Source organism: Passer domesticus, chromosome Z (genome assembly GCF_036417665.1).
Source record: "Passer domesticus isolate bPasDom1 chromosome Z, bPasDom1.hap1, whole genome shotgun sequence".
NCBI classification, from domain to species: domain Eukaryota; kingdom Metazoa; phylum Chordata; class Aves; order Passeriformes; family Passeridae; genus Passer; species Passer domesticus.
In genome coordinates this window covers 46409376-46432406 of record NC_087512.1, presented here as the reverse complement: position 1 = coordinate 46432406, position 23031 = coordinate 46409376, and the positions used below count along the sequence as shown (strand labels likewise).

General features: G+C 43.6%; 1 protein-coding gene across 3 annotated transcripts in view; it reads right to left on the bottom strand.

Moving 5' to 3' along the window:
- The window catches only part of TRABD2A (TraB domain containing 2A), a 98523-nt gene that overhangs the window by 57245 nt on the left and 18247 nt on the right, over window positions 1-23031 (bottom strand). For all 3 annotated transcript variants that reach the window (XM_064404297.1, XM_064404298.1, XM_064404296.1), the window contains exon 2: window positions 15808-16368. In XM_064404297.1, the coding sequence (XP_064260367.1) occupies window positions 15808-16368 (561 nt within the window). The remainder of the gene's footprint in view (window positions 1-15807; window positions 16369-23031) is intronic.

The following is a 23031-nucleotide window of genomic DNA, read 5'->3' as shown; positions in this document are numbered from 1 at the left end:
CCATTTGCAGAGGATGTGCAGCAAAGAACATACAGCTTTGACCCACAGCTGCCACCCCATTCTTGCCTGCTGAAGTTACAGTACTTTTGTTTTAGAAAACCTTATTGTCCTACACCTCATTGTAAGAAAAAAGTCTAGTTTCACATTAGCGTTAAGACAGTCACTGACCAGATAGATCCAAATGTACATTGATACCCTGCACAAATCTGCAGCCACCTAGAAACAGTTTCTGTTTCAGAGACTATCTAATGACAACTTGAAGTCTAAATAATGGCAGCTCCACTAGGTCCTAAGGAAATTTGTTAAACTGGCTAATTGCCTTCACTAGAGACCAAGTACATTGAATCTGATAGTGTGTTTCCTCAACATCTAGGCCACTAGACAAACAGCATTTATTATACTATCCTGCTGCCTCAAATACCCAAGCAGACTTAAGGAATTATTTGCCTGTTTCTCTGGACACAACTTTTCAGATCAAGTTTGGTTTTTTGGGTTTTTTTTAACTTTCCTGTTATAAAAGCATGGTCTTCAGGTCCCAGAATAATCGTGTAGCTCTTTCCTGGCCACTATCCAGCTCTTCATTGCACTCTGAAGTACCAGGACTAGGCAGCATTCCTGCACTAGCATCCTCAGAACACCTCTCCCCTACTTCTATCACTCACATGAGGATTGCAAGTTCCCTCTCAGCTGGAACACTGAGCTTGGCAATCATGTTAACTGATATCTTAGAAGCCTGTTGCACCACCAGGATATTCCAGACAAGGCCTCTAGTCTTGCTAGCTTGATGTCTGTGCCTTGCTCTAGATGTGCAGCCCCACACAGATGCACTGACCTGTTTACACCCCCTGCAGCATCTCCACGCTTGTGCCAACGCTTACGCGGTATTTGTATCACTGGCAAAGCCACTGGGTAACACAGGACCAGGAACAGACACCTTTAGTACTTCTTTACGATACTTTTTTAGCTTCCCTACTCCCTGGTGGAGGATGACTCCCCATCTGCACCCGTTTCATAAGAATGCACAAATATTCTGTGCTATTTATAATAAGCCACTTTGATTTTGTCTGGTGTGTACTCCCATATCAGAGTATCAACAGGAACAAGGTCAAAAGCTTCCAAAGCCATCTGTAATTATGTCACCAATTATTACCAAAAATCATACTCATATGAAGAAGTTGTCTGACAAAGCTAGTTTCCCATTCAGGGAAAACTGGCTAGTTCCACGCTGTCTTCTCTAAATTCCTCACCAGCTGCAGAGCTTATCAGACTTTCTGTGCTCTGACCAAACTGAACTTTGGGTAGTCTGGCAGGCTACTCCCTTATTGTCCCAGAATAATGTTCTTACAGTAGTTCTTTTTCCACTCCCCTGAATTTTTTCAAGTGCAATTAATCATTCAAAGAGCTCTTTGGCTTAGTCTCTAAAAATTATGGACTGTAAGTTAACCATTGTTTTGAACATCTAAAAACAATGACATTTAACATTTTTGCCAATTACTGGAAGCAATTTGTCAGCAGAGCAGAAAGCATTCTCTTATGACCAAGCTACAAATACAGTCTTCTCTTTTCCAAACATCACAAAATAAATAATGATTATTTCTGCCACTGCTTTTTTAGTATGCTTTTTCACTCCTGGTTGGTATGGAGCCTAGAGCACTGCTAGGATTTCAGGAATACCTGATACATTTAAAGAATTTATTGTTCAAATCTGCTGCCCAAAAGCTCTTCACTGGTACCCTTCAGTTTCCCCATCAATTGTCTACCTTTGCTTGCAGATTATTTGCTATGTTGCTTGCTATATATTTCATTTTATTTTGAGTTTTTTTTAATGCTTTAATCTCCTTTGTTAACTAAACTAGCTTTCCTTAAAACCAAAAATTTTGTTTTTGTAAATGCAGAACTGTGGTTTATTTGGGACCTAATTAGGATTCCTAACAACTCCCAATTACCATTCCTATTTTTATGCTTAAGTTCTTCCTTCTACTTTATTTGGCCTATAATTCTTTCCTGTTTCAAAAAACTGACCCCCCCCCCCCCCCTTAGAGCACCAATTATACATATTATTGGCTGGGACTATATATTCTCTTTTCACATAAAAATAAAGTTCAGTCATTATTATTTGTACCTAAGGAAGCATCCTTTTCAGTTCAGTGATGAATTCATTTTTTATTAACCTGGATGAGGTCTGAAATTGCACTACTCCAAGACAGCATCAATACTTTCTAGACAGTGTTATTCACATATGTGTTTTAGGCAAATAGCTTTCTCGGAGTGCTGAAGTACCTAAATGGGAGTATAATTTTTCTCTTGTTTTTCTCTGATAGAGTTTCAAGGAGATGGTCACTGTGAAATACTGGTAACAAGTACTTCCACACCCTGCATTACTGCTGAGCAGCTAAAACCTTGAGCTTTCCATGTCTTCTTCTTTTGACTTACCAACAGCTTCAAAGCAAATAAAAATATATGAGGTGTTACCTTCTCTTCCTTCTCCATTTCATCCTTCCTACAAAACATGGCTATAGCTACCTTGTTTTTGAACATTACAAAAATGCAGCTTATCCCATGGGACTCCAGCTGTGACAATAGCCCATTTATCTTTATGAACAGGCCTTATAAATTCACACAGGGGTGAAACTTGTGATCAAATTACCCTAGCATAACAAGTTACTGTACACTGGCTGAGCAGCAGAGACTGTGCAAGAGCTCAGATTTAGGCTGCACGGTGTGATTTATTTCATCAGCAATGCCTCTGTTAGATGCTTCCAACCACTCCTGACATGTCTGCATTTTACAGAGTCAAGCCATGTATACAGGCTGCTGTGAAACTGGAAATGTAGTGGCCAACACTGAAAGGTACATTATCTGTCTGTATTAGTCACTCTGGTCTCAATGAAACTATGGATACACCTCATCTCAGGATATCTGCAAGTACTTGAGTACAGATGTTTCAGCCTTAAAAATTTCCAGAGATCATTTTGCCAAATATATCAAGAGTGACACGAGCTTAGTTCCTCTCTCAAAGAGCTACTGAGAAGTTTGGTATGTTTGCACTTTGGGGGATACCCTGAAACTCCAGGGGCAGGAATTTCCTCAGGCATACATGGAAGTTGGGAGAGTTCTTACAAGATTACAGGCACTGGCTATCACAGGAGGCCCTACTGTTAGCTCATTTGATCAGAGCATGGTGCTAATAACACCAAGATTGTGGTTCAACTCTGCATGGACCATTCACTTAAAAGCTGGACTTGATAATCTTTGTGAGTTGCTTCCAACTCTGAATATTCTGTAATCTGGAAATTGTGGTTCGGTGATCAGGTGATCAAACTGCTGCACATTCCCAGCAGAATGGGCGGTTTTGGCCAGGATAAGGCAGGAGCTTGAAAACTGAGCTCAGAACAGCAGCAAAGCTGTCTGCCTAGCAGGGGCCAAGGGCATGTCTGCCCTGCTCAGACAGCTCTGGTCTTCGCTAGCAATAACAAACTTGCCACAGCCCTGAGTGAGATGTCTAGCGAAAGACCTGGGAGAGTTAGCTTTGTGTTGATCCTGTGTAGCCATGGAAAGCTAAGCTGCTTTAGCTTTCTTTACTAATGGATTCTGATATAACTTACCCACCTTTCAGAAGGTAGAGAGGTAAAAATCTGTAAAGAAACCGGTGGATTTTGAGCATCTGAACAATTTAGCCAGCTTCCCTCTGCAAAACAAGTCCAAATCAATACCTGCTTTTCACCCTGGTTCTTTAGGTGTATGCAGGAGCCAGGACTCAAAGATTTGCAGTTGGAGAGACAGGGAGATGTTTAGGACAATGTCTAGATTACATTTTGTCAGTGGTTAGAATCTTTAAGAAATTAATCCAGTATGCAAAACAAAGGTAAAGCTTTTACCTGACACTACCGAAAATTTGGCCTACATTCCTGAATCAGGCAAACTGTGGTGTCAGTTCTAGAGTCCTCAACATTTTGTGCTGGGATACCTCCAGCAGCATACCAGAGTGTGGCTGCAGCTCTCCTGCTAGTGTAGAGCATCTGGTGTTATTTATACAATATGTTCCCATGAGAAACACAAACATTTCCCCTGGGATTGGAAGAAGCTCTTCAAAACGCCAAAAGATGACAGAAGAGCAAAGCCAAGGAATTGTATGATCCCAACCTGTGCTGACTTCTCTCAAGCAGGAGTGAAAAAAGGCTTGTGCGAACTCCCCACTCACCAAGTAAAGCACACCATGAAACTCATGTCCTTGGTGGCAGTAGGATGGCTCATCCTGTGTGACATCCCAACCAGCCAACTGAAAGGCAGAGGAGCTAGCTCTAAACAGGGTGCTCTCAAGACAGCAACAAGGCACACTATTCTCCCCACAAACCATGTTTCAGTGGGGTCTCTCCCTACAGCTATTAGAAGTGGCCAGTGTGACCATAGCTGTCCACCAGACACACTCAGCAAAGGCAGCCAAAATCGCAGCTGTTATCTTGGAGGGAATGGGATAATGTTTGTTCTCTGAATCAAGTAGCACCTGAAGAACCAATTTCTTTGCAGCGAATCAAATTTGGCTGAATTCACTGCAAACCAAATTAATGTGAGGTTCGACAGCCTGATGGTCCTAAAATACATATAAATATATTTCACATATGGTGCTGTCTGAGGAATATGGAGGTGATCCATATAGAAATGAAGGGTTTCAGTGTGTAAAATGCAAATCAGTCTCTAACACCATGTGCTGCTAATGAATGCACCCAAAAAGCAAAACAGGTCACATAAATGCACATAAAATCTGCCATCAAAAAATTTAAAATTTTATTTGCTAGAACAGTCTTGTAATGCATTTACCAGACCTGACTTTGTGGAAGTCAAGTGAGTGTATCTGTTTTTGTTAAAGATTAATCTGAGTTCTGGCTCAAGCTAGCAATCCAGTTAATCTTGTTAAGTACAAAGGGACTGAGAAATGCACACGGCCAGTTACCTAAATCTTCCCTTAAACAGTAATAGGACAGGATTGATATCACAGTAATTGCAGACTAAACACTTATACATTTGGTCTTAATTGACAGGACTGTTCTCAAGATCCATGGATAAACCTTCCTAAACCTCTCCCTGGTTTCAGACTTCACAGTCAACTGCTCCCCACATACTCAACTGTTCACATGTGACCTCTGCGTGCTCAAGAGAAGTTCTGTGAAAAGGAGAACATGTGGGCATCTGAATGCTCCAGCAGGGACGCTGCCAAACTTACTTCAGCTGACCCATTCCATATCAGCTTCCAAGCCCATCTCAGTTACAATTTGGGAACAAACTATTCACATCTGCCCAGGGGAGCAGAAGCCTACAACCTCCAGAACAACCCCTCCAGTCGCTCTTGCCCTCAATTCAAGCTTTCAGGAGCTGAGTGATGTCTTGAGCCAGAGACAGCACTTGGGGCATGTATGAGTTTCCCTGGTGTGACTATCCTTCATCCATCTGTCTAATCCCTTTGAAACTGTTCATACACCTTGGTGTCTGAGCATCTTTTATCCAGACATGCTGGAAATGGATGATGTCTGGTGTGGATGTGCTGGATATAGCTGCTCAGCTTGCTGGATTATAAGAATTTTATTGAGGAACCCAATCTTTTCTCTATAATCAACAAAAAATGAAGAATTGTTACTACTCCTTCCTTTTTGCCTTAGGTCAGAAACAGTTATCTTAAAACTTATGTTCAGCCTCATCCTACTTGCAATCAACCTTTCAAATTACCTAATAAAAGCCTTCATGAAGATTATTGCAAATAATTATAGGATATAAACACTTTAAGTCAATAAGTATAATGGAAACCATACCCTTTCCAAAAAAATCTTGATAGTGTTCTGCAAGTTTTCTGCAGTAAGACAACGGCATCAATGAATAGTTTTCTCAAGAGATTGTATGGCAGTAGGAATTTAGAGAAATACAAAACACTTCACATACTGGAGACATGGGGAACAGAAACAGTACTTAGAAGGCCTAAAAATACAGATGAGAAAGAACATGTAAGTTGGCTTGCATGTTCATCTTGACCAGGGACCAAACAGAGACTGGACCAACAACAACAGCAACACTTTTTCTTCCCTGGGAAGTAGTGTGAGTAAAAAGGACTTTGACCCCTTTCTGAGCATGAGTGCTCAGAAAACTGCTGTGCCTGACAGAGTCATAGCCAAACACAGATGCACAAACAAGGAAAGACGAGGACTGTGACAATGCCACTGCACCAAGCACACACATGACTGCCATGTCATAAGACAGACACTGCTAGGCCTGGGAAGAGCTGAGTCAACAGTTAACACACAGAATATGCACACTTCTGGGACAGGCTCAACAAAAAGAACATTAAAGGACAAACTGGTTACAGCTGAAATGTTCACACAAGTACAGCAGAGGCTCTGCAGTAGAATACAAACCTTCACAAAATCAAACAGATGAAAACTAAAGCTGGGCTTTATTTTTCATCTAATTTTGTTGATGAAAAGTAAAAATCAGTCTTCAGAACCACTGCCATGAATCATGTCAGTTGGGATGCAGGAGCCGACACAGATCCCTGTGGATCTTGCAATCCAGTCTGGGTCACGTCTGCCCTGGGCCTCCTCATGAGTAAACAAACCCAGCTACCTCAGCAACTTCTAAAAGGCAAGTTTCCTAGACCCTTCACAAGCCTTGTTTCCCTGCACTGGACACACTCCAGCACCTCAATATCCTTAGTACCAAATATGAAGGTTGGTATTTGGTATTAAGGATATTGAGGTGCTGGAGTGTGTCCAGTGGTACCAGAAGTACCATCTCACCAGTACTGGACAGGAGGGTGATAGGAGTGCAGTCCAGCTCTCAGGTGTGAAAGGAAGCTGTCTTCCACAACTTCCACAGGCATGTGTCTATAACATGTCCAGAGCAGTTGCAACCCTTTTGTCCAAGGGAGAAGTTGGCAGCCACAGTCCCATGCTTTGGGTTCTCTAATGGCAATTAGTGAGCTCTTGGGATCAGGCATCTGACAGAGCCACAGAATCAGACCACCGTGATCCATCACTGTAATTCTATGAGAACTTGAGAACATGCAGAACAAAGCTTCACGCAGGGACACTCAACTCCTGAACAGCTGACTAAGCCAAGGCCATATATCTGCCCTGCTCCACACTCCTTACTTTTGGCTGAGCTGTTCCAAAAAGCATTCTGCTCAGAGGTTCTGTGTGCTAACTTGAGTGGCCACGATGGCTGGCATCCCTCAGCCTGCTGACAGGGCTATACTCCTCTGCAGCAACAGCCCTCACCCAAAGCTGGGGGATCTCAAGTGACACACAGCGCACCTGCCAACCAGCCCACCAGTTCAGCACTACCTGTCTGAGGACAGCAGGATAACCCAGTCTAGTCACTTGCCAGAAGTTAGCAGGATAACCCAGTCACAAGAGCTCTCAGAGCAGTGCACAAATTTCATTGTCCCACCCTTGCTCACTGAGTAAAAACGAAAGTGCACTGGCATGCTCACACTGTAAAAGTGGCAGCCAGACACTCAAAAGGAACCTCCCTGGGAGCAACAAGGACAGAAGCCACATTTGCCATCTGACATCTTCTGTTTCTGCTGTGTAACATGCTGAGCTAAGGGCATTTTTAATGAGAAAATCCAGCTAGCTGATAGGCATATGGAGTGCAAGTGCAAGGAACAAAGTTTGCAGTTTGGGATTTCAAAGCCCTACCACAGAGACCAGGCTGTTTGAAACAAATCCCCCACCCTCCTGAATGCAGAGGCAGCATATCATCACTGAATGCCACTTTCACTGAGGGATGAGCCCTGAAATCCCCAGACAGTTAAAAATAACTTAATTGAACTGTAGTTATTGCAATAGATAGGCAAAGCGTTAGTTATTTTGGTTCCCACAGCCAGCTCATTCCCCATCCCTGATGTCTAGACATAGAGACTGCAGGTTTGTTTACACACAAACTGAAAACAAAAACAAATCTAGGTGACAGACTCCAGGAGCTAAAGATGCATATAGGATCAATTCAGTTGTTCCAGCTCCAGTTCAGTGCACAAAACTCTGATGTTCCCATCACGTGAGGAAAGAAGGCTAATCCTAACAAATAAGTATTGAAGTTACACCCATGGGGCAGCAAATTGGAAGCAGTGTCCCATCCAACTTGTTTAGCAATAAAATGCTCTGCTCCTCCACCTGCTCCTTCATCAAGCAGCAGCTCTTTACCTTGTTCTGCTCCAAATCTGGACCTAAATTACAGAATCTAATATACTCTTTACAGATTTTGTACTGTGTGCCCTTCCTTGCTTTTTCTTTCTTTGAGATTCTCCATTATTGTTCTTGTCAAAGGTGAGCCTGAACCAAGGTTTTGTGAATGGAACTGCCAAATCTGGCCTCATCATACCAGAAATTAAAGAGAACTATTATAACTGGCCAATCAAGTACAGCAAGAACCCCCTCCACATCTGTCCAGGGGAGCAGAAGCATAAGATGCAAATATTGTTGGCGATGTATTGTGGAAGTGGTAATTGGTATTTGTTGGGGTTTTAGAAGTTTTATTGTAGATAGATTTTCAGACAGTCTAGGTAAGGTGCTTAATTGTTGGATGCTTTTTGTTACCACAGCTGTTATTTTAAATGCTTGAGTCTTTTTGGGTTTTTGAAATACTTATTTCAGAGGTAATTTATGCTTAAAATATATGGGGTGATTTTTTATTCATTTTTAATTAGGTTTACATCAGCTTTTACTAAAGTGAAATTTTGTGATTTTTTTTTTTTTGTTACACCAGTAATAGAAACAGATTCTGTTTCCACATGTTTTGATGGGATTGATGTGTATTGCACACTAGTATTGACTAACACTTTATATTTTTGGGGTTTAGATGTGTTAGGTTAATGAATGTACACAGTCTAGAAATCACAGTTTTCTTTAGCCTCTACCTGTCTAGAGGTGGGGCTTTTTTAAGCCTAGGGTTTTTTGAGTGGTGGTTTGTTGGTTTTTTTGTTTGTTTGTTTTCTTTTTTTTCTGTTTGCTTGTTGGTTTTGGTTGGGTTTTTTGTTTGTTTTTTGCTTGTTTTTTTTTTTTTTTTGTTTTTTTTTTGTTTGTTTGTTTGGGGGTTTTTTGGGGTTTTTTTTTCACTTCTAACTCCTTAAGAACAGGAAAAAAATCCAAACCAACCAACAAATCATGTAGCACTTGTTAACAAAGCAATGGTGTCTTTGCTTCCTACTTTTCCCATAAATACTGGTTTTTCCTACATAATGACTTTATACAAGGGGTTATCAAGTGTGGCCCTTTCACCCAAGTACGTACACAAATTAAACAGCAAAAATGATGTTACTGTTATGTCAGAAGGGCTGTATTTGCTAAGCAGAAGTCTACAGTTTTCACAGTATCCAGTGAATCCAGTAATGGAGATCCTGGAAGTGCTGGAAAAAGCAAGAATCTCTCAGCACTTTGTTGCTTGCAAAGGCTGTTTTTTGAGTAGAAACATAAACAAATAATGTCCTCGTTATACAAAATTGTCAATGTAGAAAATTTTGCTTCCTTTTCTATCTGCAATGAGCTATATGAGAGACTGGCTGGAAGATGGAAATGACAGGAATTTCAAGCACTCAGTGCCAGGGCTGGAGCCTGTGGAGGTCCCAGGCCAGTGAGCCAGTCATAGCCAGGATCACCCTGAGGCCATGGAAGGCAACACCCTAAGTTCAGGAACATTGTTTTAAGTTAGGGAGCGTTACAGTTTGTTTAAAGGTGGACCACGTAGCCTGGGTAGACTTACTGTACTAACACCCAACATCACACTAATTCACAATAGAGAAACTCAAGAAAAAAGATTGATCCATCAATTTGAATCAGAAGGTAAAGATGAGGTTATTCATTAAAACAAAGAAAAAAGAGTTGCAGCATCCATACTGGCATCTTGGATTAATGCAGCAAAAGCACTAAAACAATTGGATAGTTTGGGGTGTTGGTTGAGCAACAAACCAATGCTACATCCCTTGCACTAAGGGTTCTATTAACACATGTCAGTAGCGTTGGGCATGCCACCCTATATAACAGGGTTGATTTCTGCTAGAAAAGGTGACTTTCTGCTGCTGGCATAAGGGCATGGATGCCAAGACTTTGAAGGATTATGCTGCATGAATCTGTCTGATCATAACAAGTCACTGGAGCATCCATCTATTAAAGGAAGGAGTTGAGAAACTACAAGTAGAAAATGTCAAGAACTGGTTGAACAGACTGTTTAAAGGTTGTGGCTTATTAGTTGGTTGTTATCAATGGTTAAGTCATGATTGTTAGTTCTTGTAATGGTTGTTGTGTTGATGTTATTACCACATTTAGTGAGTTCTTCACAGAAGATTTTACAAAAATCTTTGTAAGGAACTTTTATTGCCCAGCAGAAAGGGGCAGATGTGGGAGTTGGACCGGCAGGGACTGACAGTGAATTGGTTAGCCTGACTATACAAAAGTTATCAACCTGAAACCATGGGATGCCAAGTGCTGAAGAGAGAGAATGTCTAGACCTGGTATGGAGAGTTGGGTGGGTACCATCAAGATGGATGCTGTTGTTGAACTAAAGAACCTGCCAGTTTAGGCATGACATAATATTATAGGTTGATCAAAGTTACAGTTGAATACACTAAGCTAAAGTGCATTACTTAAGTAGCTTGTTAAGGGCTTTCTCCTAGAGGATTGTGGAATTGTTATGTTAATGAAGACTGTGTCATAGTTTCATATAAGGTAACATTGTTAGTGATTGGTAAGCTATGTTTCCATATAAGGTAGTAAAATTGTTGCTTAGTTGGATAGGACACGGAAGGACTATAGTCAGGGGTATATATTAGTATGTCTTCTCCATTATCTTGTCTTCTGAGGTTGACCTTCCTAAATGCAACTACGTCAGACACTCTAAATAAATAGCTTCTAATCAACCCTCAGTTGTTCCTGCCTCTTTCATCGCTGACAATAGTTGGCGTCCCCATGGACAGGCAATGTCAAGCATTAATTGTCACCTCACAGCCAGAACACTGGCAACAGGAGCCAGGATTTCATGAGCAGTCAGCCCTTAGTGGCTCCCAGCTTCCTACTGCATCCCAAGCAGCTCTGAAGACTGCATCTGAATATGCAGCAATGTAATCAGACACTCAGTTAGGAAGAATGCTGTGACAAGGTATAACCACAGGAAAGTCATGTGGAGAAAAAATTTTCAAATCAAGAACAGGTAAAAGAATCTTCTACCAAGTGCCCCAGTATTGAAAAAGCCAAACTGGCCAGGGTCATGGCTAGGAAGCAGTGATGGCTCGACAGTGATTAAACACTTAACCATGGGACAGACAGAGACATAAGTCTAACCTTCTTGTGTTCAAGCAGAGACCAGTTTGTGAGGAATACAGCCTGGACATCACCTTAGCATACCAAAGCAAGTGTCTGGCACAGTACAAGGGGCAACACTTGCTTATCATCTGAGCCAGTATTAAGCTGATGTTCATGACACTACGGAAGCCAACAGTAAAGCTGTTTTGTGCTGGAGCACTAATGCCCGCAATACAGCAAACATGTAAGCACATGCATGACTATAAAGGAAGAGTTGGGAGGAACTGACTCCATGCTGGAAGTCAGCAGTGGCAGATCATACATAGCTACAAAGCCCAGACACAGCTAGGAACGAGACCTATGCAGGGTATTGTGACAAGAGAGGCACTACCTAGCCAAGAAGGTGGAGTGGGAGAACAAGTCTGTAAGACAAACTAGGATGGAAACAGCATGCAAGAGGAAAAATAAACACCATGGCGCTGGCATGGAGACACACTAATCTTTGCATACTCCTGAAGTTACACAGATCTTGGAACAAGAGAGTATCATAGAAAAGCGACCCCCATCCGGGGAATAATGTGCTCTGATTCTATGATTCAGAAGGCTGAAGAAATGCTTTAGTAAGCTATACTACTACTATACTCTATACTAAAACTATACTATACTAAAGAAAAACCCATGACCCTTTCAGACAGTTACGACATAGCTTTGATCCAACTGGTCAATCAGTCCAAACAACCATCAGCAGAGTCCAATTAACAAATCCCTTTGGGTAAACAATTTCCATAACACAGTCCACATGTGCCAAACAACAAGAGCAGCAAGTAGAGATAAGAATTGTTTTCCTCCTTCTTTCTCTGAGCTTTCCCACTGCCTTCCCCAGGAAAAAATCCTGGGACAGAGAATTATGTCTCTCTCTGTTCAGAGAATGTGAATACCACAAGAGGGAGGGACTGAAAAGGCAGTAAAGCATTTCACAGATTGTGTACACATCACTGTGTACTGAAAAAAAATGATGCTTTTATGATTTGGCAGTGTGGGCAGACAGCCTGAGCTGAGCGTGAACAGAGAGATTTGGCAGGTAACATAAGAGAGTCATAAACCAAAAATCTTTGGTTCAAAAGCCCAAAGAAAAAGAGCCCCTTGACAGGCACTGTTGGCTGTTTTATGTGGGGTTTTTTGGCTTTTTTTTTTCATTTTTACTGTTTTCTCTTCTCAGGGAGAAGGAAGTTCCTAATTTGGGTTTGTCTGTACTTTCCAGTAACTGAGCATTGTGCCTGGGGAACAATAAACTGTTCCAGACCTTCACCTGAAATAACATACACCAACAAGGCCTTGGTCAATAGAATGGATAAAAACAGGGACCTAGCCAGTAACATTGTATGGTTTGGAGTGGCTTGGGAGTCTGCCTTACCAGCCAGAAGAATAATTTTGGATGTGAAAGAAAAAGCAAACCCTATGCAGAAACAAACTGAAAACACTGAACTTGCTTCTCTGCTAAGTAAATAATTTCTCTGTGATTCTGCTGTAAGAAAAGAAGCATCTCCCTAGATGACATCCAGAGGGACCTGGACAAACTTGACAAGTGGGTCCACAGGAATCTCATGCAGCTTAACAAGACTAAGTGCCAGGTGCTGCACCTGGGTCAGGGCAATCCCTGGGTATGAACAGATGGAGAGCAGCCTGGGGAGACGACTTGGGGATGCTGGTGGCTGAGAGGCTGGACATGACCCAGCCATGGGCACTCCCAGCCCAGAAAGCCAAACGTGTCCTGGGCTGCATCCAAAGCAGCGTGGGCAGCAGGGGAGGGAGGGGATTCTGCCCCTCTGCTCTGCTGAGATCCCTGGAACCTTGCACCCAGCTCTGGGGTCCCAGCACCACAGATGTGTTGGCATACGTCCAGAAGAGGCAACCAAGATGGATTAGAAGAAAGGAGCACCTCTCCTATAGAAAAAGGCTGAGGCAATTTGGATTGCTCACTCTGGAAAAGAAAATGCTTTGGGGTGACCTATAATGCACCTTCCAGTATGGGAAAGAAGCCTACAAGACTTTTTACAAGGGACAAGGGGCAATGGCTTCAGAGTGAAAGAGAGTGGGTTTAGGTTAGATAATAGGAAGAAGTTATTTACTGTGAGAGTGGTAAGGCACTGGCACAGGTTGCCCAGAGAAGCAGGATGCCCCATTCCTGGAAGTGTTTGAGGCCAGGTTGAATGGGGCTCTGAGCAACCTGGTCTCGGTGAAAGGTGTCCCTGCCCATGGCAGAAGGAATGGAATTAAGTGATCTTCGAGGTCCCTTCCAACTCAGGCCATTCTGTGATTCTATGATATTTCTTGTACAGTTTTAGACTCTTTCTTATGGGTTTTGTTCCACTTTCCCCAACAGAAGTTTCTAAGTCATGCCTGTGTGTTTGCACAGAAGTGGCCCAATGCTGGGGGTTTCCAAACAGCAGCACACTAAAGAAAATATTTTCCAAAGAGCCTACTTCAAATTCTTTGTTTTGTTTCTATTAAACACGTAATTAACTCTACTGCCTGAACAACCTGACAAGCGAGCTCTGAAATCAAAGACTTACACAACTGCCAACCATGAGAGTTCACAAGTCAGTTTCTGAAACAGACATGAAATTGGCTTAGAAGCACAAAAATAATCTGCCTCTGGTTTTCCTTTTCCTTGAGCTGCCTGTATTGGAAATCTAGTAGTGGGCAGCAGTGGAGGTATGAATATGCAGTGCAGTAGCTGCTCCAGACCTTCTCCCTCAAGGGACAGCGTACCCCTTCCCTAGGAAGTGAGAAGGTAGGGAAGGAGCTGCAGCCTTCATGATGCAAATGCACATCTCCACTCACCATGGGGCAACCAAAGGGTATGATTTTCCTAACTAGAGGCTAGATTCTCCTGAAGTTTTTGTCTCTCTGGCCTTTTCAGAAGGCTGGGCAATTCTGGATATTGCAGTTCTGTGTCCCTTGCCATGGATCACTTGGTATTTATCCCATCTGCTAAACAGCACAAAACCAGCTGCTCTTTGTAGAAAACTGTGAAGGCCTAAGAGTCAACATTTACATGAGCTTAGCAGGGATATCATTTGCAGTCAACATATCTCAGTCTCCCTACCACTTTCTTAAAAGGCAGTGGAGAAAAATGCCCACACTTCCACTTCTATCATAAACTATAGGGGCAATGCCAGCAAAAGAAAAACATGGGCAATAATGCTTATAAATCCTCAACCAGGTAAGAGTTGGAAAAGGAGGGACTTCCCAGCCTATTCCCAGGTTATCTATCTGTGAGCAAACAGCAACAGCATAAGGATTCAAAGCACCGTGTTAAGCAAGTTACTGGAGATGCAAATGAGGTTGCCCAGCTCCAAACAATGGAAAAGAGAAGTGCAGAAGGCCTGCAGGCAGTTAAGAACTGCTCAAGTGATGCACACTAGGCTGCTGTGCTATTCCCTGCACAACGGTCCCCACACCAACGCTGTCTAGGGGGGATCACAGCACTTCAGACATTTGTCCAGGGCTGCTGTCCCTGCCCTTGCTGTGCTGCACTTGCCTTCTGCTCTTTCCCTTCCAAACCGTGCATCAGCGACAGGACAGGCTTCAGGATGCAGGGGAGAAGGTTGAGTATCAGTCAAAACTCCCCAGCCCTATGACTAAAGGTCCTCCATATTGTGCTTCTAGGGCATACTGCAAAATGCAAGCCTTGATTATTACTAAGCAAATGCCACTCCACTCCCCAAACTAGCACCACCCTGCAGCAAAGGTACCCCACGTCAGACAGCAATGTTATGCCTGTGATCCCACTGGGCAGAGACAACAACAGACACTACTGCCTGGAGTATTTTGTTCAGAGAGGAGCACTTCATGGAAAATGTAGAGGTCATTCTGCTGCATGAAAAACAGTGCTGAACTCCAACAGGTTTGCAGACACAAAGGCATTTGCACCAGGGCCTGCACTAGTCAGTGCAGCTCCCTGAAGAAAGCTGTGCTGTGCTGACCCTCACCTAGTAACAAAGAAAGGGAAAAAAAAAAACCACAACAAACAAAAAATACTTTTCCCATTGCAGATGATAGGCCCCTGTTTCTGAGGGCATCAAAATATTCACTGTGATGCTTTCCAACCAGCAATTACTTCTCAGCACAACTCACAGCACCCCTGCTTTCCCCAAGTAATCACCTCATTCTTTTTAACTTGGTATTACAAAAACAAGTTTGGAGACTGAGCCCCAGCCTGTCCTGAGCTCCTGCAGGGCAGCCCAGTCAGAGTTGGAGAGCACACATCCAAAGGTCTCTGAGCATAGAACATGCCCAAGGAAGAGAACAGGGGTCTTCCCAGGCCAGACCTGGATGAATTCAGCTCTGGCCTGATCCTGTGCTAGCAAATTCGCCTGAGGATGCAGGCAGAGGCACGGGCTGCAGGGAGCAGACACAAGTCTCTAGGTAGAAGTCACTTAACCCACACCCCAGACCATGCTGTTTCTGCTGTGACATCCAGCTCAGCAGCTAGCCTGGCACCCTGCACACCACTCCATCTCACCTGGGAGAAGTTCAGCCCATTGAGCGGGTGGCATTGCTCTTCTACTTTCTCCACAGCGCCCGTTTGCTTCCTCAGCCGCTCTGCTTCCTGGGCCAGGAACAGATCCAGAACAGGCACACCTCGTGACTTGATGTCTACCTCTGTCAGGGAGTTCACCATCAGCATCACCCAGACTGGCCTCTTCTGCTCCCAGTTGCCAGCAATGGCATTGAAGAGGTAGTCTGCATACAGCCCTTTGCCCCGTTGGTCTGGGGTCATCCAGGATGGCATCATCAGCTTGACATACTCCAGGTGCCGCTTCAGCCGGCGGTAGATGTCTCGGGGCAACACATCTTGGAGGTTCTTCCCCTGCGGCAGGAGTTGGCAGCTGGTGAGAGCTGAGATGGTGTAGGGGTCAGTGAGATCCAGCTCAAAGTACACGATGTGGCTCTGCTGGAAGGCTTTCTTGGAGTTCTCTGGGATAAAATCCCAGACACGCGTGTATGGGACATGGATGGTGCCAAAGAAATAAGATGGGGGATCTCTCTTGATTGTCCACAGGAAGGAGTTCAGCTCATTTTGCTGGGAGAAAGGGAGACACAGCTGAGTAAGTACACACATTTATGCCAGGCCACTGGAGCAGAGGGCTTAAGAAAAACATGCTGCCAAGCCAGCAGGTCACCTGGCTTAGCAGCTTGCCAGCAGGGACTTTTCCTAAAGTGACTTTGCTCACATAAAGTCCTCTTTGACCATTGTTTTTCTCGGGTCCTGAGGTAAAGATTCCATTTTCATGAAATAAAAACATAAGAATACTGTCTTGGGCTTTCTCCTCCTGAAAGGTAACACTGTGTCTTCTCAACCTGATACATCATCTGGGTATCTACCAAAAGCAGCAGCAGAGCACAGCCCTAGCACACCATGATTCAGGCACAATACTTACCCAACTTCTGCCTTTCATCAAGTCAAAAATTGGCACCACTTGCTGAAGCTAAGCAGGACAGCAGGATTTCTGTCACTTTCACCTCTCACTTCAGCACAGCAAGGCACCTTTCATCAAAGAAACTGCTGTGACACTTAGAAGGTGGTGCAGCATCATGGGTGAACTTCCCATTTGACTATGCTGGTTTTGGTTGGGGTGGAGTTCATTTTCTTCACAGTGGCTGGTATGGGGCTGAGTTTTGGATTTGTGCTGAAAACGGTGCTGATATTATAGAGATGTTTTTGTTAGTGCTGAGCAATGCTTGCACAGAGTCAAGGCCTTTTCTCCCTGTCGTACGATTGCGAGCATACATGCTCAGGGTGCACAAGATACTGGGAGGGGATATAGCCAGGAGAGCTGACCCTAACTGACCAAAGCAATATTCCATACCATATGGCATCATCCTCAGCACAAAAAGCTGGGGAGGATGGGGGAAGAAGAGAGAGGACGTTCAGAATGATGGGGTTTGTCTTCTCAAGTCACTGCTACGCGTGATAGAGCCTGCTTTCCTGGGGATGGCTGAACACCTGCCTGCCCTGGGAAGTGATGCATTAATTCCTTGTTTTGCTTTGCTTGTGTGCATGACTTTGCTTTAGCTATTAAGTTGTCATTATCTGAACCCAACAATTCACCCTTCCAGTACTCTCTTGCAACCTCTCTTGCATGGAATGGGAATTTAATGACTGCAATGTTTGGTTGACAGCTGGGATTATAACACAACAGCAAGACACCAAGAAAATGAGTAACACAAAACACAGCTGGCAGGCAGACCTGCTGGAACAGGCAGAAAAAATTTTTTTCACATGGCAGACAGACACCCAGTAAAGACCCCTCATGGTCCAATACTCTTTCTTGAGTAGCAGAAAAGAGTGTGCAATACCTTGGAAAATAAGTGAGAAAAAAATTCTGCAGGCCTGTGGTTTCAAGGTATTCACTTGATAAAGTAAACACAGAGGGATAAAAAAAGCATATTTTTAAAAATTGGCTTTTAAAGCCTCTCCAAACCCACAGCCATCAGGAAGTCACAATCAGATTTAAATTTGTTCTGCTGGAAAATACTTCACAGCATCACCTGAGATACCTCAATACAGGCTTGTGGTGTTCCCACAGGACAGAAGAGCAGATGGGACAACATCGATCCTGCTTGAATCCTTTCAACTCACTTTACACCAGCAGCGGGCACAGCCTACAGCACCCCACTGGTGGCACAGTACTTACTGGAACAATGGATACAAGCGGTGTCTGTCTGCACAGACAGGAAGAGGTAGCCTTTGCATGTCTAAGTAAGAGAACAGGCTTCCAGCTACGCTCAAACATCTGGTCAGTCTTGAGCCAGCAGATAACTCTAACCTCAGCACTGGGGCAAACTGTGCATGTGTGCTGATCTAAGAAGCCTGCCTGACTGCCAAAAGCAGAACAGGCTGCTTGGAGGAATTTACTGGAAGCACATTGCCTATAAACTTCTGATACTAAAGACTCAGGGTCAGAAAGGTTAATCTTAAAGACTGCTCTGCAATGGCTCATCCCAGACAACCTTCTCCAGCAGCTCTGTACATCAAAACCAGGCCACAGATCAGGCAGTACTTCAACAAAGTGCTACCACCAGTCCACTTCACCTGCATGGACTATACAATATAGAATATCCTGAACTGAAAGGGACACAGGGATCATTGAAGTCCAACTCCTGGAGCTGCATGGGAGAGACCCAAGAACTGTACCACGTGCCCAAGAGCACTGTACAAACCAAATACATTCCAAAGGGCTCTTCAGACTGTTCTGCATCATATAAAGAATCTGAAGGATACTTCACATCCTGGCAACACCATCCTACAACTCCAAATCCTACACCTGAATTACAGAGCACAAAAACTCTCCTGAAGACCATAGGAACAAGGGTTCAGAAACATGAGGAGCCCCAGGGGGTACCAAAGATAACAGCGCAACAGGTGAGTAAAAATCTAACATAGACCCGGGAAGAAAACAGAAGAATGAAGATGCAAAGTAAAACAAGAGGGAAAATAGAGAGGATTCTCCCCCAGCATTAGTCAGAAGGGGAAAATGAAAGGGCATGTCACTGTTGTGAGAAATGAACTGGAAGTAGTGGTCAGGCAGCAAGGAGGAAGGACCAGAAGTGCTGCTTTCCATCTACTGCAAGTATAAAGACAGAGGAGGCACTCAGGACAGGCATGAGGTTAGGAGGTCAATACTTCTCTTCACATAGGTCTGATCGTGTAGGTGAGAATGCACAAAACCAGCTACAGCTTCAAGGAATCGCACAGAACAAGTGGTCACCAGCCAGCTTTTCAGCTCCTCAATAAATCCAGCAAGAGGCTCAAGCCCAGATGACTTGTAACAGACTTTAACACAATCATTAGCACTGCTCTGGACTACTGCACACAGCCCAGCTAGAAAGGCTTTTGGCATTATGGTCTGGGGTTTTTTTCTCTGCTTATCCCCACAACTTTCATAATCGGATACTGTAAGCAGGGTAATAACTGCCTGGTACCAGTGGTACCTCTGAAGAAATAAACAGGCCATTAGGCACAGAGTACATGAAGTTTTCCTTTAAAGAGCCTGTAGCACAGGCAGAAGGAAAGCAGATGTAGCAAAAAATTTCACACAGTCCTCAACACCCTGACATTACAAAGCAATGCAGCTGAGCACTCTTGCTGGCACTCGCATGTCAAAAGTAGTCATGAACTTGAGAAATTACCCTAAGCACCACTCAGACCTCCACAGAAAGCTTCGAGCCAGCATGAGAGGACATAAAACCTCAGTGTCCCACCACTGACAGGGAAACTCCCCAGACCCTGCAGAATAAGTTTCTGGGCACCAGCAGGTGTTATCATCACCAAGTGATGGTACATGGGGAGCTGGCAAAGCTCACTCTCCCTCTAAAAGGTGACACTACCGCTGCTCTGGACATGCTAGTGCCTCACACTCCTTTGGCATCTCCTTTTCCTTCCAAAGTGGAGACTGGAATCCTAGCAGTGCTCTGCCTCTGTGCCAGACCCTGCAAACAGCCTCCTGTGTGAGTGGGGAAGGGGCAAAGCCCTTGGTGTGCATGAGCAGGCCTGTTTTGCCCTGCTGTACCTTCAGGCTCTCCCATCTCCCTGCAGACTTCCTGGAGCTCTTGCATGTCTCAATGCAGCTTCAGAGAGGGAAAGGCAAGGATATAATCTCACCCCAATACCATAAAAGGGAAGCTGTTAAACAGTGCCCTAGGTAGCCATGAAATACCACAGGAGCAATGCCGAGGCTTGTTCAGCATCACACCTTACACCATCACTGTGGCACCTCACTTCCCTGAGAGCAAGCAGTAGATAAAAGTGCTACAGCCCAATTTTCATCTGCAATAAGATCCTTTAACATAGATGCTGCAAAAAAAAAAAAAAAAAAGTGCTTTAAAACAAACAAATTACAGTCAAATTGTTGTCCTGGAGGCTCATGGCAGCTGGGCTGTGCAGCTTGAGGAATTTCAGTTCCAGCAGCGTAACAACAAAAAGGTTCATGAATAGATCAAGATGCATAGATACATAGTTCTGTCTCCACTCTACAATTTACAGGTGGTAGTCAACGCATTACTCGTCCCAGGAAAAACCCTGAGCAAGGGGAAAGTCTCACAAGACAACAGAGGTCTCCCAACTTGCTGCCACACAAAGGTCCAAGGAATCATCGATCAAGGTATTTCTGAATGCTCAGCACTACAGCATGATGCCTTCTCCTCTGCCTTACCTCCCCCGGTGAAAAAGCTGACACTGTCACAGAGAATGCACTGGGACTTGTGGGATCCACTCCCTTCCACAAGACTTGGAAAGCCTCCTTCTTAACTAAGGCTGCACACAGGACAAACTCCACCATCCACTGAGGTGCAATGGAGACACACAGGGATGGACAACACTTCCCCAGTGTGACAGGACAAGAGTGTCAGCCACTGCAAAAAATCTGTGAAAGCATGGTGCACATCAAGGGCACTTCCTTGGGAGCTGAGATTCCTTCTTTTTGATTAAAAAACCCCAAGCCTCAGATTTTGTTCATTTTAACTAGCACCAACAGCTTGCTTTTCCAGCACTATTTAGAGATCCATTATAGGATGCAACCTATAGTCTTCAAATACACAAATACTACTGTGTTTGTCAGATATCATACACAGCTTCAAGTGAGACAGCAATGATTTTTCTGGAAGAGAAATGCCAAAGAAAATCAGAGAAAGTGTCTTTTTTTTTTCCCCAACAGAAACTATTTCAAATTGGGCTAAATTACATACTAACAAGAGTAAAATTGGCAAACATCTAGAAAACAATTCAGAAAAACACCAGGAGGAGCAAAGAATTTATCTAGTGACAGCACTCCAAACATCTAGAAGAGCATGACAGTATAAAAAACTAAACAGAAAAGTGTAAGTATAAACAGAAGGCTGTGGTGATGCAGGGAATGAAGGCTCCGAGGGAAAGGAAAACAGTCTAGAGACTGAAGAACTGGACGAGAACTCCAGACATGGACAACCTAGACTTAGTCTGCTTCCTTCTACATGAGTTCTGCTTCCTTCCATCTTCTATCTCATCTATGTAGACTATGCATTTCAAAGCACAAAGTGTATACCTCACTGTGCAGACAGATGCCCCCCGTGACTTCACTGTCTTTCAGGACCCCTAATATTCACCACTTGACCTCACAACCACACCTTCCAAACCTCAGCCCAGAACTGCACTGTTTCTCAATCCACAATATTCTTGTGCCTTATTTTTCTTGCTAGCTACAGAAGCCAAAGCACATGGCATGCAATATTTCACCCAGGCAGGCAGCCCTATAACCCTACCTATTATGGCTTTCTCCCTCTCTCTTATCTATCCTGGCATCCTATCTGGTCATGTTCCTTTATACCTAATTGGGGCAAAGATTTTACTCACCACGTTACATGCCCATGCAACTACGGTAATACACACAAAAATGTTAGCCACTTTCTTAGTAATACTTGAGCTTTTGCCCACCTGCGTTACTGACACTCTCAAACTCAGCTTAAGACTGAAAGTAGAACTCACTTGGGGAATAAACACCTGGCTACAGCTACTAAAAGAACATATCCAAAGTGCCAGAAATGAAAAAAAGAAGTTTTTAACTAAAAAGCCACAGGTTAAGAACAGACATACGACTTGCTCTGCTGAAGGGCATATATGGGTAAAAGCAGCCATATAAATTAATTGGCCCTCTATGAGAAAAAACACATCATAAAATACTAACCAACTACAACGACAAGCATTCCACAATTAATCCCTGATTTTTGGCTTTGATTTTTCCAGTGCACTCCAATGTTAAGCAAAAAGTAAGCAGTACCAGACCACATTATAGTATCTGGAATACACCCCAAAAATATTTCAGCATACTTTATTTTAAAATAATTGTTTTCAATGTCTTTTTTTTTTTTTTTGAGAATGATAAGGCACATTATTGGTTGTAGCTTTATCTATAATTTTGAATCATGATGATAAAGTCTCCTGAAATACTGTAGGTTCACTCCTTAAAATAGCAGCTTTTCAGACAACAACGCACAAACTTCTTTCATGGCAAACACTGAGGCAACCTAACAAAAAGAAGAAAGTCAGACCTGTCTAAGAGAGGTAAGAAAAGGAATCCTATAAAGAACTAAAGTAAATTAAAAACCCATCCGTGGTGATGCGGGAACGAGACAGTGTATCTTCCCTAAGGAGTTAATGTAAATATTCGTAAGGATAAACTCAAGAGTTTTGTAAATAAGGCAGACACTGCCATTCCTAGACAGTGTGGTTATTACCATTGTCCTAATGACCCTCGGAAACGGCCTATTCCAGAACTACAGGTGGTCTCACATTTTAATGACAGCGTAATCAGCAGATAATTACCTACCATTAACACATTTCACCTTCAGTCTTGCTAGCAACTGGCAGAAGTCCAGTCAATTGTTTCTGAAAAAAAACTTCCTGCATGTCCCACCCAACCTGTAAAGTTATCCATTTCCACAAGTATGACTTCTGCTCAGGAGCTGTCCTCTTTGTACTTGCTCTCACTAGCTCCTTGCAGTAGTTTCATACCAGCCCACATCTTCTGTGCCTCATGCCCTCAAGGAGAAGCGGGTACCCACTCCAAAGGCTTGACCTGGCTTTACGGCAGTGTCACGGCTAGCCACCTACAAATCCAGCCGACAAACTGGTTCCCAGCAAATTGTAACGACACCATCGCACAAGGCAGGGCTAGGCTCTGTTTATCTCAAGCTCAGACAGACACCTCTA